The 18,492-nt window shown below is 31.7% G+C and overlaps 1 protein-coding gene across 5 annotated transcripts in view; it reads right to left on the bottom strand.

Annotated features, from left to right (window-relative positions):
- Positions 1-18,492, bottom strand: part of LRBA (LPS responsive beige-like anchor protein) — a 755,692-nt gene that overhangs the window by 402,564 nt on the left and 334,636 nt on the right. For all 5 annotated transcript variants that reach the window (XM_081304745.1, XM_081304743.1, XM_081304747.1 and 2 more), the window contains exon 37: positions 387-553. In XM_081304745.1, coding sequence (XP_081160871.1) covers positions 387-553 — 167 coding nt within the window. The remainder of the gene's footprint in view (positions 1-386; positions 554-18,492) is intronic.

Below are 18,492 nucleotides of genomic sequence, written 5' to 3'. Positions count from 1 at the left end.
AGAAAACAAAACATTTTATTGTGTTTTCAAATTATGTGGTAAAACTCTAAAGTGTAAAATAAGGAATAGATTATTAAAATAAAATAATATATTTACAGAAACTCAATTAGTGAAGCTAATAAAATAGTTTATGTCAACTGCTACCTTTACCATTCACTCCAAATGGAATAAACAGATATGAGCAAATCTTCTTTTAGAGGGAACTATAGTATCTCAGAAGACTTATAACTATACTCATACTGATTTTCTCATTTCCCTTTGCTTTAAATTCATAGTAAATATTAAAATACAAAATAAAAAATTACTCTGTTCTTCATCCAGCCTTGATCATAAAGCTAGGCCATCTGAGGAAAACCCGGGGCCAAACCTGAAAGGTGTCCCTTTACCTCACTGCAGAATTTCCCCAGGCTCCATGCTTGTCTGTGAGAATGTTGATGATTTTCTGGATTAGTTGAGTTGCTGTCACATGGTCTCGATATTTAGCTGCTCTTATCAAATGATCACACATTTTCTCTTCTTCTCGTTTGTCTGCAGAATACTGCGCACAAAGTGACTTGGATAGGAAGGAAAAAAAAAACACTTGTTCATACTATAAAAATATGGGAGAAAAACTAAAAACACATCAAAAAATAATGTTTAGCATTAACCAAAGCAACCAAAAATTTACAGTTACATTTCTATCATTCTTTAATTGTCTAGGATTTAGTGATCTGCTTTCTTGACATAATATCCCACAAGAATTTACTTCTCTGAAGTCAATCGTAAAATACACTCAGAAGTTGTTAATATTGAAGCAGATAACTAAACAATAAGAAGCAGTTAGTCAAGTAAACGCAGGGGCCCAGCATTACAAATGGCATGAATTGAAGCTGCAAAACTTGAGACATTGAATAAGGAGAATAATGGTATGAAATTAGTTTGGAGAGGTATGCAGGAACAGCATCATTTATGTCATGTAATTACTGTGAGGAATTTAGACTTTATTCTAATGGTATAGGTTTTAAACAGTGAATAAGAGACTGATTTACATATTAAAATGGCCACTATAGCTGTAGAGACAAGGTAAGTGAAGTGAGAAGACAAGTTATGTGGCCAACTCAGAGGCCCAGAAAAGAAAAAAATTACCTTATAGTAGCAAACTACGCTAGTTTCTAATACATTTAAAAAATGAAGTAGTTGCATCTTTTAAATTCTATTTATAACAAATGGACTAGTAGCACTGGAATCACAGTGAGATTAAAAATGTAGAATCTCAGATCTCATATCAAACCAACTAAATCAGTATCTGAATTTTAATAAGATACCTGGGAAATTTACATGTACATTGAAATTTGAAAAGTACAGAGTTATCACTTTCTCCCCCCAAATAGTATGATTCATTAGCAATAAGAAGATAGAATGTAATTTCTATTTTCCAAAAGGTTTATTTCTTTGCAATTTTAATTCAAGTACTTGTGGCATCATGTTTATGATGCTATAGTGAGTATCTTGCTTCAAAGAAGAAAAGATGAAAACATGAAGATTGATATAAATTTGATCCTTTATAGCCTCTATTAGAACTCCTGACCTTAACTTCAAGTTCACAAACACACACACACACACACACACATACACACACAAAAACAAACAAACAAACAAACAAACAAAAAAACCAAACCTGTGACAACCTAAATTTGATGTTGGAAGAAATATTATTTTATGTATGTGATATAGTTTGTAGTTCCCTGCCTTTCCTGTTGTTTAACAGTCTGAAGAGATTGCTGCCACACACAACTACCATCAAGGCCCAGGTATCAAAGAACACTGTGATTATCCTAAACCAATCAGGAAAATAATCACACTGACAAACTAGCTCAGGGAAGGTTACTTGATGCAACTGTTGCATTAAGAGCAAAGTTGAGGTTTTTGCTGGATACTTTGCTCCTTCCTTTCAGTGTGTAAAAGGAAGCATATTACTTCCAGAAGTGCTAAAAGCTCTCTGTATCAAGAGGCAACCTGGTCTGAAAATTAAGCCAAATCTAAAGAGAACAGAACTATGAGAATAATAGAAAACAGTCTATTTCAGATGGAATCATGAACTTCTAGATCAACCTACCTGTAGATATTCTATGAGACATTTTGAACAACCTACCTGTAGATATTCTATGAGACATTTTGTTTTAGATTTTTTATAAGGTCCAATAAATTCCTGGTTATTTTCTGCCTATGTGAATTGGGATTTCTTTTCATTCTACCAAAAGCAACTCAAAAGATATGGTGTATATGTACATGCATAAGGAATCAAATATCTATCAGTCTATGCAATGCACTATAATACAGGGATCAAAGGATGAATTTAATAATGGAGAAATCTGAGAAGATATTTTACTCTTGGGTTGGAATAAAATGGAGCCTTTAAAACAAATTCAAGCCCCCCCCAAAAAAAAACATAAATTAATTTCAGGAAAAGGAAAAGTAATATATTTTGACCCAAATACAGTTGAAAAAGTAATATATTAAAGAAATTCTGGAATGCAGAATCATTATTTGTTCATATAAACAATTATACAGTTGGGAAGCAAAACCAAAACAAGATTGCACTATCATCTTGCTGCTATGTGCTGACAGTCTTAGGCAACTACCATATTTACCTCTTTAGGTCTAAATGTCCTCATCTGCAAAGTGAGGGGATAATAATAGCTCTAAGAATCTGTCAATTAGAAATTTGGGGTGACTTTTGAAAGAGCACTTGAACACAGATGAGTACAAGTTCCTCAGAACATTTACACTGGTAAAAGAAAACTATTTTATTTCACCTAAATATTTAAGTGGAGAAAATGAGTCTAATAACAGGAACTAGATTAATTTATCACTAATTAAGTACAAATATCATATCTATATTTAAAAAGTAAGCATCATGCTAAATAAACCACAGGAGAGCACAACTGGTCAAAAATATGATTTTAAATACTAAAAGAAAGAAAATACTTAAGAAACATCCAAAGGGACAACCATTTAAGTAAAGATAACTAGGGAATTATTTAATTGTAACAGAAATATAATTTCAAATCTGATATTTTCAAAAGTTCATGCAAGAGCCAAGAAACATTCAATAGGTTACCTCACTTCTAGTCTAACTATACCCCAAAAGCAATAGTGCAGAATGGCAGAAAGATGTCTATACTTTCAACATGCCCTACTGCATCCATAATCAGTCTTTTTCTACCTTTTTCTAATAGGAGGAAATGTAAGCTATTGGTGGAATTTAGAAAATCATTGGTTTCAGTACTCCTCTGAAACATCACATACAGAACAGTACTAAAATCACCCAGCGAGAATGCACTGAACTGTATTATTTCTATGTTTTACTAATGGTAGACTAATTTCTTTATCAAATTATATTTCATAAACATTTGATAAGCTATTAAAGTTTGCTTGAAAAGGCATAATTCTAAAAACAAGAACTCAAGGTAAGCTAAATAGTAAAATGGTTTTAAAGTGTTCTTTAATGGATCCTCCTTTACAATTTGAACAGCAACTTTTCATATCTGACATAAAATCTATAGATATAAATCACATTAAAGGACTATTCTTTCCTGATTATCAATCTCTGTCTCTTTGTGGAACATTAGAGTCACATTTGACCTTAAAACATGATAAAAGGAAACCAAACAAGAATGTTTCTTAAAGATATAATGAACTTGTATCTATTTTAAAAAAAATATTTATAATGTAATTTGAAGATGCTCTTATTAAAAACCGATAATAAATTCTACAAATAACGTATCATTCAATGTCAACTACAAATGAGGAATATTTGTTTTAAGACCAAATGTATATTACTTAGCAAAGGGACATATTCGTGTGTGCACTTTGTGTTTGAAGGTTGAACAAAGGTACCCTATGAGACACTACAAAAAACTGCTATATAAAATAATGGCATAAAAAGCATATGAAATAAAGGGTCAGATTTAAACCATTCATTCAACTTTATTTTAGGCAGGATTTCTTATTTTACATTAACTTCTCTATTTTCCTATTTCATGCATCATATAAACCAGGTAATAGAACATTACAATATGACTACAAAAATATCTAAATCTAAAAAAAGAAAAAGAAATAAGCACCTTGAAAACTAACAATTCAATTTTTTTTTGCTAAAAAACCCCTAAGATTACTGTAGAATTAACAAAATAAATAAAAGATTAAATAAACTTCCTTCTTAGAAGAAATTCAGTTACAGCAAAAAGATAAAGAATAAATGAAGAGGAAAGCAATGGCCATTGTAATTCAAGTGTCTTTACTAACTACTTAAATGGAAATGAAGAAACAGAGACAATAGTTTATTTAAATGTATTCATCCAGATCATACAGTTCTATCTAACTTTGCTATTTGTCCTTCAAATGAAAAGTGCAGAGAGGAGTGATCTTAAAATTAAGTAACACTCTTCTTTGTTTCTGTCATCAACCTACCACCCCTCTTGGGGGACAAGCTTTATCCTTTATTATTATCTATTATGAAATGCTGGTATTTTTCCAAGGCTTTGATAAAATGTTCCACAATAATATCATCCATTCCCACTTTATCTACTATCATCAATTTAGGTCAAGCTTTCAAATTTTCATATCTGATCCAGTTATTTTTAAAAATATAAGCTCATATTTCTATCTGCAGAATAATTTCCACTTGTCTGATAAGCATGTAATATTAAAAATGTACAAACTTGAAGAGGCGACCTTCATCTCAAATGTGCTATTATACTTGAATGAGAAAGTTCTTGTATTTACTGTCATCTGTGACATCTCAATTATCCTCCATTCACATCCAATTCATTCCATCTTAGCAAAACCTCTTATTCCCTCAGCATGGCTCTTATACAGACCTCTATTAGTTCACAATTCAACTCTAGAAATAATCTAACTGAACTTCTCTGAACTATCCCAGAATTTTTTCTGTTTCTAGAAGAAATTATTTTAGTATTGCACAGATATATCTATATGCTCCATTCCCACCACGCCCCCACAAAAACTGCATGACTATCACAAATATTTGACCAAAAAACTAGGACAAAATTTTATTAGCTAGAACTGGTGACCTATAATTCCACAATGTGGTTCATAACCTTTCTGCACACCTGCCTATTCCAGATACAGTCAAATTATACACTACTTCTCAACTATCCTCCAGACTTCTCATAAGAACAAGGAAATAAGTTTTTTTTCTTTTTAAAAAGGTCTGATGAGAAAGTGATGGCTAGAATTGGAAGGACAAACTACTAGAGGTAAGGAGGCAATGCAGAGAAAAAGATCTAGAAATACAGAGATCTTTTAACTCTTTGCTTGAATTCAGATGATAAAAAAAATAAGTAAATTTTTTAAATAATTAGAAATTAAGAAATTTATTTCCAAATAACTGATAAATCAAAGATAGAATAACAATGACAATTAGGGGGGAAAATCATAGAATCAGCTAGAAAGGATTCAAAGGAAAACATATAGCTGTAAATATTATATTAGAAAAGATAAAAATGCTGAAATCAATATCCAAACTTCTATCTAAAATCAAACTTCTATCTAAAATCCCACCATTATGTATAATTACAATTAACTGATAAAAAAGGGGAAAAATAAAGAATAAATAAAATCAATGACCTCAACACCTGTTAAAAAAAATCAAAAATGAAGAGAAAATTATATAATTAAATATAAAAATTAATTTAAAAACCATCAGCTGGTTCTTTGATAATATGAACAAATATCTACCCAAAATGTTCAAGAACAAAGACATATAATTATCAATATCATAAATGGAAAGATGAGATTTTTCAATACATATCCTACAGACATTAAAAGATAACTAAGAAAATGTCCAATAGATATAAAAGGTAATACAGAAATATTACAATGCTATGCTAGTTAATTCAGTAATGTAGATGAAATTGACAAAATCCTTGAAAGACACAAAACACCAAAACCAACTATCAAGAAGAAATTGAATATGTGAATAGACCTTCATCAAGTACAGAAACTGAATTCAACTAAATTCCTTATTATGAGGAAATTTTAGGACCAGAAGGCTATGCTGGTGACTCCTACTACATTTAAGGAAAAGATAATATCAATTGTTAAGTCTTTCAGATGCTATAAACTAACAATATACACTACAACACATTTTTCATTCCAAGAACAGAAAATTAAAAGCCAGTGTAACAGAGAGGCACAGTGGCACACTCTTTTAATCCCAGAGATTGGAAAGGCTGAGGCAGATCTCAAGTTCAAGGCCAGCCTCGGCAACTGAGAAAGGCTGAGCAACTAAGTGATGCTCTGTCTCGAAATAAAAAATAAAAAGGCTTGGAGATGTGATCAGTGGTTGAGCATTCCCTGGACTAAAAATATTAAATGAAATTATACGTCGTGATGAAGTAGAGCTTGACTGAATATTTGAAAATCATAAAGTATAGAGAGCATATAACAGCAAAAAGGAGAAAATGTAGCATTATAATGAAATTTTTTCACAATAGCATTTTGAATCATTTAACAGTCTTTCATGGTAAACACACTTTTCAACCTACCTAACGTTTTGAAGGACATCTATGAAAACATAATTAATCTTAGGGGACAACAGGAGTATGTGTGCTTTTTCATGACTTCCATTTGATACCATAAGACAAGATACAAAAGTTAAAACTATAGCACTTCAGAAAAAAACAGCAGAAATTATTGATGACCGTGGGATAGGCAGTATTCTTACACAGAATAGTAAAAAGTAAATCATAAAACAAAATCACAAGCATCAAAAAAATTTGATAAATTAGATTTTATCAAAATGTATAACACCTACTTTTGCAAGACCATTTATAAATGAAGGTAATTCACAAAATGAGAAATAAAAATACTCATCATATATCTATAGCTGACAAATGACATCTCTATAGGATGTATAAAGAACTCTCACAACTAAAAAGACAACTCAAATGACATGCAAAGGATTTAAACAAACATTTCACAAAAGAGTCACAAATAGCTAATCAGCATATGAGAAATCATAGAGAATTGCACATAAAAATCACAATAAGTAATTACTACACATGATATCCATTAAAAGTATTGACCAAGTTGTGGAACAACTGAAACTCTCATACCTGCCTTACTGGTTGGCGCTTAAAGTCTACAACTACTTTATAAAATAGTCTGGGAGGGCTGGGGAGGGAGTAGTAGTAGAGCACTTGCCTCGCATTCAGGAGGCCCAGGGTTTGATCCCTAGTACCACAAAAAGAAGAAAACAGTTCACCAGCTGAAACACATGCTGTACTGATATTTCCATCAAAATAACTCATATGAAAATGCTCCAAGTGCTCTTAAGCATCAAACACTGGAAACAACCATGATTGTCTTTAAATGAATGGCTAAATAAAGTAATACTACTCATCAATAAAAGAAACAAACTGGTAATATATACAACTACATGAACAAATATAAAAACCTTTATTCTGACCAGAAGAATCCAGACACTAGAATACCTATTTTATGAAACCATGCCTATGAAACTGTACAACAGGCAAACAATATGGAAAAATAGAAATAAAATCAGTAGTAGTGAATATGAGTATATGGAGAAGAATTGACCACAGTGGATCATAAGTGAACATGATCTAGGATGGCAAAAATTTTCTGTCATGATTGTGGTGGTTACATAGGCATATACTTTGTTACAACTCAACAAATAATAAAAATGAGAACACTTCATCATATGTAAACGATGATAAAATTTTAAGACATTTTTAAAAAATGAAAAAACAAAGCAGACTCAGAAGTAGTTAAAATACTCATGTAAAAAAAATAAGTTCATGTGCCAAATAGGTAAATATGATCTCCATAACAATAGGAAAAGAAAAATATCCAATAAGAAACTCATTAAGAAAAGAAGTACTTCACAAAACTAAAAAGTGGATAATTTATAACAAGCAATAGAAAAGATGAACAACTTCATTTGTTTAAAAACATCCAAAATAAAAACAGAAGTACCAGAATGCCAAAATGAAAACCACTAATCAACTGTTAACCAGAATGTGAAGTAATGGGAACAGCAATACATTAACGCTGGCAGTGGCACACACTTTTGTAAGATAATGGGACAATATGTATTAAAATGGGAAATGTGAACTGATTAATTCAATGCAATCAATTAATTCTACCCTACAGAAATGCAAGAATATGTATACAAAACGATATGTAAAATGTTCAGAGCAGCACTATTTATAGTAGCTAAATATTGAAATCAACCCAATTGCTCATCAAACGATAAAGAGATTATGAAAAACTAATGGTCTACTCATGATGGAATATTATTCAGCAATGAAAATGACAGAGAATATTAAGAATTTCACAAACACAATGTTTAACTAAAAGTGTCAGAACAAAAGACATACTTTATGATTCCATTTAAATAAAAGGCAAAACCTGGTAAAGAAATGATAGTACTAAAAGAAACAGTGTTGATGGAAACAAAGCAAGTCATTCCATAAAATTAGAACAGAAGGTACTTTACTGGGGCAGAAAAGGGCTGTAACTGGAAAGGCAGAGGGCTTCTTACAAGCTCTCCTTTCAGTCAAGAGAAAGTGGTAAATTAATGCTGAGACAATGTTTCCAAAGTTACATTTCCAGGACAATATGAGAAACAGGCTATAAAGCACATTTTCACTAATTTGCATATTATTAATAAAATAAAAATACATTACATTTGAAATTTTCCAGGCTAAAAAACTCAAAAATATTATAGAAGCTGTTCTCCTAATTTAGTAATATATTAAACAATTTAAGCATGTTGCTTTCACAAGTTTTGTGCTTAAATCTTCTACTCCATTTGAATCAAATGTATGATATGTTAAGATCATTGTAATGTTTTGAGCAACTAATACAAAAAAATTTAAAAAGCATATACTTGCTTTTAAAATCAAATCAGAGTAATGATATATGAAATAAAACAAAAGTTCTCTCTTCTATCTCCTTCTATTTGGTCAATGGTTTTCTATAAAGTTAGTGACTGTTTACAGTAAGATGCCACTTCTACATAATTAGAATCAAACTTTACATCTTTCCATATTAGGACACACAGTTTTACCTTCTTTATTTTATGTAGCTACAAGGAGCACTGAATTTTAGTTAACTAAACATTGCTTCTGCTAAACTTTTAAATGTACTATTTTACTTCTCAATTTGTTTAAAAATCACTTCCACTATAAATTCCTGTCTCATGGGAAAGCATTTAAAAAGGAGATCAGCTAGGGGACAACAAATAAAGAAGCTTCTCAATATTTCACTTTTGGAAGTCTTTGTACTTGATCTCTTAACTCAGACATAAAATCTGATCCATAGATGGGGGGTGGAGGGGGAGTTGTCTACAGAAACCTCAGATAGACTCCTGAAAAAGACTTAGAAAAATGAAAGCTTAAAAACCTCAACAGCAAACAAAAGTCAACCAATGACAATATGTGACAGCCACCTTTAATTCTGAAGTGATTTCTCTGTCATGCAATGCCTCAAAGTATTGATTTCTCTCAGCATGAAAAAGCCTAAGCCAATGAAACAGATAGAGCACCATCCCCCTCCCCAGCCACCCCATAATAGCATTCAAGGTTAAAACAGGCAGAACACTTATCAAAGTATCTCTTCCATTCCTTCTTGTTTTAATGGACTGGATGCAATGTGTTGGGTTCTTATCTCTACAAACTGCAGTCCTCAATATTTTTAAGTGATTTGAAGATTAATATAGGTTCTAATCTTTTACTTTAGCCTTTTGATAATAAAAACTAGTTTGAAAATGCTTTATATAATATTTATAAAATCAAGTCAACACAAAGAAGGCAGCTATGGGTCAAATATACACATATGTTTTTCTTATTTCATTACTTTACTCAAGAACTTATTAACGATAAAACCACAAAATTCTTGGGTAAATACCTAAAAACCTTCCAAAAGACAACCCAAATCCTTTAATGTGCATGCATATATCACACATCTGGTATGGTAAACAAAATGTGGTTAGTATCTGTGTTGAATAAAATTAACATGGAATTTAAACAATATAATGGGTAGAACCCAAATAATTTTTAAAAGATCATAAGATTGTATTTTTTAAAAACACACAAAATTAGAGTTTCTTATTTAAACTTCTAAGGTCTCTTACTTAAATGATTAAATGTATTTACTACTACAAATATATAAATTTATATTGAAAAGTAAAAGTAGCTCAAGAATATACATAAAACTAAGTAAAAATGATTAGTCCAATCTTATAAAAAAGTATGATTAACATTGTAATTAAGAGCGCAAAATCTAGAGCAAGATAACTTAAATTTCAATGTTGACTGACACATTCTTGCTTGGGCAAGTTATTGAAAACCCTGTGCTTTAGTTTCCTCATTTATTTATTTATTTACTTATTTTTAAAGATAGAGTGAGAGAAGAGAGAGAGAGAGAGAGAGAGAGAGAGAGAGAGAGAGAGAGAGAGAGAGAGAATTTTTTAATATTTATTTTTTTAGTTCTCGGCGGACACAATATCTTTGTTGGTATGTGGTGCTGAGGATCGAACCCGGGCCGCACGCATGCCAGGCGAGCGCGCTACCGCTTGAGCCACATCCCCAGCCCAAGTTTCCTCATTTAAAAATAAAAAAGAGAGAGAGAAAGAGAGAGAGAGAGAGAGAGAGAGAGAGAGAGAGAGAGAGGGAGGGAGGGAGGGAGGGAGGGAGGGAGGGAGGTATCACAGTAAGATTTCCAGGAGGATCAAATAAGAATAGACATGAACTAATTAGAATGTTGCCTATATAGACTAGCTACACCTTACACATATTATTGGTTTAATCATTATGTTATCAGAACACACAGCAAAAGTCTTTTTCATACTAGAATCTCAGGTACTTGAGCAAAATAATTACAATATAAGATAAAAATAATCACAATATGAAATAACTATTCGGAGAGTCAATATATGCAGTGTGTCTGGGAGGAGTGAGAAAGATGAAACTATTCAAAATTAGGACAAATTTCACAGAGGAATTTAAAGGCCAAGCAACTGCTCACCAAGAATAAAGGACTCATATAGGATAGAAAAAATACATATAGCAAAATTAAGCAAAAAAAAAAAAAAAAAAAAAAAAGCCCAGGTAAATAAGTTTTTAAAAGAAAAGATAGGAATGACAGACTAAGACATGCAATTGACACAGCCCTCCTGGCATGTTTATATCTTCCTTGCAAATCTATGTATTGTTGGCCATTTTTATTAAAAAATTACTCCTCAAAGGTTTATATAAGTCATCTAACATATAAAATATTAATTAAATTTGCATTTCTTAGCTATTGTTAGACTATAATAACTTTCATAATTTTTCAAATGTATTACTAACAGAACATTTTAGAACACTACATCTGAATATTAACTGGCTTTAAGGTGGCGTTTCTCAAACCATCTGTAGAGGAGGACTAGTTTTAAATTCTTTTTAAAAATACACTGAGGACTAATGCTTTTTGAAAAATTTGTCTTTGCCAGATACCAAACCTATAAAGCAATACTCAATTTCTGTACTGACTTGGAGGAATACGAACAACTAGTATGCTCAACAGACCATATTCTAGTAGCACTAGTATGAAAGGCAAGGAATTAGAAACCATTTTTATCAAACAAAGTACAACCATTTTACTTTGTATGATAAAATACTTGCTTTAGAACAAAATGCTTCATGTAAAAATGTTTGATCTTAACTTTGTATTAATAAACCATAAAAAAGAGTAGTCAAGGGCTGGGGTTATGGCTCTGTGGTACAGCGCTTGTCGAACACTGTGAGGCACTGGATTCGATCCTCAGTACCACATAAAGCTAAATAAATACATAACTTTTTTTTTTCTTTTTTAAGAGTAGTTTATGTGGGGCTGGGGTTGTGGCTTAGTGGCACAGCGCTTGCCTCACATCCATGAGGCTTTGGGTTCAATTCTCAGCACCACATAAAAATAAACAAATAATAAAGATTTTTAAAAAGAGTATATGCTACCTTTGTAGGAGCAAATTCTAAATAATATACAAGTATTGCATGAAAATGCCCTATGTAGATTTTCAATTAGCTTAGTTTCTTATCTATTTTAATTTAAAATTAACTTAAAAAGGCATTTTCTAGGGTTGGCGTTGTGGCTCAGCGGTAGAGCGCTTATAGCATGTTCGAGGCCCTGGTTCGATTCGCAACACCACATAAAAATAAATAAAGATATTGTGTCCAACTAAAAAATAAATATTAAAAAAAAGAATTAAAAAAGGAATTTTCTACACTAATACAAGATCTGATAAAGTTAAAATAATCAAAAGATATCATAAAATAAAACCTTAAATATAGGCTTGACTATGGGGGAGACATGAAAATTGTGCTCTATGTGTGTAATATGAATTGAACTGCATTCTGTTGTCATATATAACAAATCAGAATAAAATTTAAAAAAAGAGAAAAATATATAGGCTTGACATATTAATGAATATATTCCAATCTTCTCTTGAAAGAGACTGTCAATGGCAGTCTATAAAGTGTATATTTTCCATTATTAGAATATATTAAGAAGATAAAATATTTCTTAGTTTGGGTTTGGTGTGATCAACAATGCCAATAGGCATGAGGTCAATTTTACCTACACTACATACGTTACCTTTAATGGAGGGCCCAGAAACACAGCTGTTCTTTTGAAGACAGAGAAACAAACTATTTTCAAACAAAGACTCACCAGTTCACTTTTAATAGTCTTCTTTCCCCCTAGCAATGATAGCTCCCTTAGTTTCATAAAGATTTCTAAAAGTTATTACAATTTTTTATATGTGTGTATTTATATGTGCCCTGTTACAGGTATGTAAATTATCTATTCAAATATTAACCTTAGAAGATTGAGAGTAGAAAATGCTGTGGGCCCATCTTTTAATCTGATCATTCTCAAAAACCTACAGTAGAAAGTGAGACAAGTTAAAACATAACCTGGAAGAACCTTTTAAAAGAATACAATACAGACTAAATACACTTGACTTTGGAAGTGAATTAAGAAATATGATTGCACAGTTCTGGTCCATGGAAGCCAAGACATATGAAATCAGGGTGGGTACTTCCCTAGAGGAAGTTTGATGATGCTGTGCCACAGTCAATCAACCTGAGGTAGAAGAAAAGGTTAACTGAGGACTATGAAAGAACCCTCTGTAGGACTGGAAATAGGTGGGCCTAAATTCCAGAAAAAAATGCAGTCAAGGGAACTCTTACTGTTGGGGATGGGAACTACTGCCTGAAGTGGGGAAAAGGGGTAGGCAGACAAGTGCAAGGGTCAAGAGAAAAACCTTCTGTGCAGGAATGTAGTGCATAAATTCTAGCAGATACAACGTCTAGTACTAAGTTTTCCAATCCTTTTCTGCTTCGGGATGTCTTTCTATCATTGTTAGACATACAAAAGAAAAAGAGGAAAGGCCAAATACATGCTTTGATTCAGATGATATAAATTAAAAAAAGGAAAACAGCTACTGCCTGGAAAGGCTACTCATATTAATAGAAAGATGTATTCTCCAGACTGCTGTCACTATTCTACTAAACAATATCTTAATAGAAGTCTACGGCAAAGATAAGAATCTCAGATTGGCTGTAGATCACATAAGCATTACCTGGATATTTGCAGAGATAATCTAGAATATAAAAAATAGTCCCATTGTTAATATGGACATACAGTAAAGAGAATATTACATTTATCAAATCCCATTTATTCCTCACAAGAAAGCTACAGGTAAGCATCATTATTATCCTGATTTAAAGATGAGGCAATAGAATCTTAGCTTATAATAGTAAATGAAAGAGTTCAGGCTAGAGCACAAAGTTATCTGAGTAGAAAATCCGTGCTATGATAAACTACGCCAGCATAACATGTTGCCCCAGTGACTGGATGTTCAAACTGTAGTGCGATCTGAACATTAAAAATGAGAAGAACACTCATCTAGTTAGTTATGTTAGTATTTTATCCCTTTTATGGTTATTTATCAATAACACTGGTATCTAAGGTAAAGAAAACAATAGCCAAAAAGATACAATTTAAAAATATATATGTACAAATATATATAAGCAAATAATGTTGGTAATGTTTCACTATTTTGGCCCAATAAGTGGAAAATTATACAAAACCACAAGCTCAGAAGATACAAAAGCTGGGAAAAGACTGCTATTCTAATATTTTCCTACGAGGCTATACAGACTCAAAGTCTATTAAGCAACCATCTTTTCTCCAAATGTGTTCAGTGCAAAATATACACCAAGAAATGAATGTGAGAAGACAAAAGGGTGCATCAATCATCAACAGAGCACCACCATGGAAAAAGAATATCACACTGAGCTTATAAAAAATTACCCTTGACTTTGCCTAACGCTCTCTGACCATTTTCAGGATGAGACAGGTAGCTAGAGACAAAAAAGTATGAGGGAAAAACGAAAAAGAAGAAAACAAAAACTGGGAGAAAGATGGAAGAAGTAAAGGAATCTAGAAAAACATAAATAAAGGTTCATTTAAAAATACTTTGCACATTTTCTGGATTACAAGTTTCCTTTAAAAGTTAATAAAAGAAACAGTATTGTAAGATTTCATTTGCACTGAATTTTAACCACTAAATAAAAGATAAAATGGTATATTCAGTGTATTAAAAGGAAATATTTAAGGAATGACCTGGACAAAGGAAAAAAACAACTTTGTCATTCAACTAATTTATTTTTTTATAGTTGTAGATGGATAGATGTCTTTATTTATTCACTTATTTTTTTTTTGAGAGAGAGAGACAGAGAGAGAGAGAGAGAGAGAGAGAGTTTTTAATATTTATTTTTTAGTTTTTGGTGGACACAACATCTGTATTTTATTTTTATGTGGTGCTGAGGATCGAACCCAGCGCCCCGCGCATGCAGGTGAGCACGCTACTACTTGAGCCACATCCCCAGCCCCTCATTTATTTTTTGTTATGCGGTGCTGGGGCTTGAACCTGGCGCCTCACACATGCTAGGCAAGCACTCTGCCTCTGAGTCAAAACCCCAGCCCAATTCAACTAATGTTAACCTAGACTTATTTTGCACTCTACCATTTCCCATCCAACATAGGAAGAAGCATGTAAGGTCAGTAGAAAAAAGTAAACAAAAGAAACATGCAATTAAGGTCTAGCCAAATTATCCACAGATGTAAATGAAAGGTAAGTATAAGGTAATTACATAAATGAGACTATAATAACTGATACTGCTATTTAACCACGTTTCTGACTAGAAATAAGCTTCAGATGGGGGCTAGACTAGTGATCTTTAAGGACCCTCACACTACAATAAATAAGTGAAGCAGCCTGTCCAACACCACACAGTGGCAGACCAGGAATGAATCCCAGCTCTTATAAACCCAAATGTTTGTTTTCTATCATACACAACAGATTGCAATAACAATTTTACAACTTACGTGTAATTATTTTAAATTAATGCTCTTTTGTCCCATAAAAATAAAAGCTACTAAAGAAAGAACTGATGAACAACAACAACAAAAAAAAAGCAGATTGGAAGATAGAGATTTTTCTCATCCTATCAAAAAGCAATGCTTAATCACTGGAAAATCTAAGAATTATATGAGGACAATATTCCAGCCATCAAATTAAAAGTTCAGGAAATAATTTTCATAGAGATTTAAATTCTCTATCTTATATATCATTAAAGTCTCATTAAGAAAAACAGAAGCGAGGATATCTGCTCTTATTATTTTCTGCCCCTACAAGGATATAAACAGAAGTAACATTGAACAAAATATTTTCTTGCTATTAAAAAATCAAGATCTCGCATGAAAAAACTGAGCCCTCAAATTTATGTTAGTTGAATATGGAATCCTTTATTAACCCAAAATTGAACCTTCCATTGTTGATGCTAGCATTCACTCAGCTATTCTTTATTGAGGGCTTCCTGTGACCCAAGCCTATACTAGGTGTCAAAATTAAAATAATAAGCAGATTCTGTTAAAAAAAAAGGAGTCTAATACCAGTAATTTCAGAACATTTTAATGATTACAAGTAACTCTCTCATAAGGTATCCAAGAAGAATAAGACAACAGAGCATCTAAAAACATAATATCCATAACAAATGAAATGGCAGTGAGAAAAGGTCAATCTTTAACCACTTCCCCACCTACATGCACTAAGAGAAGTGATGCACACAAACTCTTAAGCAAGCATTTACAAACATCTGAAAACCATGTGTAAAATGTTTTGGTTATATTTGTGTAAATTTCTCAAGGTCAGATTCGCAAAAAGAGTTTCTAGTCCAAAACAAGTAAATGGTAATATCCATTAACTCAAAATATAAGGCACATAACATTTTACATAATATAAGCTCATTTTTGTTAATATATATGAAATATATACACACAGAAAAATATCTACAGACACAAATATACAGGTATGTTTGTAAAAAGTGTCTAAAAGGTTAATCATGTGATGCATGATGCGCAGAGGATTAAAGAAAGTTCTTATTTTACATTATACTATGTTTTATTGATATTTCTTTCTTCTTTCCTTCCCCCTGGTGATTTAAATTAAATTTTTTCTCAAGTCAACTTTATAAGAGGTATTTGAGTTCCATTTTTAAAAATTTGTATTTACATAATAATCTAAATAAAAATAGATTTGGAGCTACATGAATTATAGATATTAGCAGTAGTTCATCATACATTTATGCTTCTTCACAACTATAACCATTTCGATTCCAAATTAAGTCCAAGCACTATTGCAAAAATAAGTGAATTTATATTTTGGGAGATAGTTTAAACTGAAAGAGTTGAACTTTTAATAAATTGATAAGCATTGGATTATTAGAATATCAAGTTAAAAATGACATGAACTAAACCATGAAAATTAGTATATTCACTTGATTTATTTCACCAATGATAATGATAAAACTGCTCTTTCATGAATGAAGTCACATTCACAGAAAAAGATTTCAATACTGGCTTAATACATAAATATTAAATCATTAAATTATATAGAATCATATGTAATTCTATATCAATTATACATGATTATATAAATTTATAACTAATTATAAAGCATATAAATATAATTATAAAACAATTATCACATATATAATCTATGAATCTATTATAAAAATGGCTTATTGTGGCAGAGTAATATAATAATTGCAATATTATTGGTTAAATGAATGTTTTTAGTCAGCTTTTTCGCTGCTGTAACTAAAAGACTTGACCTGAACAATTTAAAGGAAGGAAGAGTTTATTAGAGGGCACATGGTTTCAGAAGTCTTAGTCCATAGAAGGCTGGCTCTATTCCTTGGGGCTTGAGGTAAGGCAGAAAGAATATCATGGCGGAGGAGTGTGGCAGAGGGAGGCAGCTCACAAAGTGAAGAGGAAGCAGAGATAGAATTTCTACTCCCCAGAGCCAGGCCCCAATTCCCACCTCCTCCACCCACACCCCACCACTTCACCACTTCACTGTTAATCCCTATCAGAGGATTAATCACTTATTGGGTTTAGACTCTCACAACCCAATTATTTCTCCTCTGAAACTTCTTGCATTGTCTCACAAATGAGCTTTTGGGGGACACCTCATATCCAAACCATAACAATACAGAAAAACAAGACAAACTCACATGAAGTGACATATCAGACACTGCATAAATGAAAATTTCACAGAAATTTAAAAATACAAAAATGAAGGGAGATTAGACACTTTGAATTATTTCCCCAAGCCTTGCTAATATTAAAACCTTCAGAGACTTTTAACAAAGCCTATAGCCAACCAGAATAAAGAGTTTATTTCCCAGTGACATACGACTTTGCTTCTTAATAAAACTAATAAAAAGTTTAGAAAGGAAAATGATGAATTTAAGTCATAGGTAAAGTGAATATAGGTACACATATACATAATTTTTGGAAATATAAAACTGGAGATAAAGTGTGCACAATACTCATTATATCAAAATGGAATCCCACCAAATCTTTAAAAGGAGATACTCCAATGCTACCTACCTTGTTCTTGAGAATAAAAGAAACACAAATTTCGTAATTTTTTCCATGAGGCAATAATAATACTAATATCAAAACCTGTTAAATGTATAACATAGCGTGGAAAATTAAAAATGATCACAATGCAACTTAAGTTATAAATAAAACACAGAAATAACAAAAAAAAAAGCCTTAGTAAATAGAATCTGGTAGTACAATAAATTATGATTGAAACATGCTAGCCTAACACTGACATATCTAACACAGAAAAAAACTATACCATCATCTCTACTGTTCCATTTAAGGATGACAAAATTAAATAACAGTCTTCATGGGGAAAAAAAAAACAGAACTCCATAAAGCAGAAGTAAAATTTACAAAAATGAAAAAGTCAACTCAAAGGTTACATGATACTCTGTAGGGAAACAATAATGCATCTTCACTAAAATAACAAACAAACAAAAAAAGACAACACTATTTTTTTAA

The sequence above is a fragment of the Spermophilus citellus genome (assembly GCF_964194105.1).
Source record: "Spermophilus citellus genome assembly, chromosome: 8".
Taxonomy (NCBI): Eukaryota; Metazoa; Chordata; class Mammalia; order Rodentia; family Sciuridae; genus Spermophilus; species Spermophilus citellus.
This window is presented reverse-complemented; position numbering and strand designations above follow the sequence as displayed.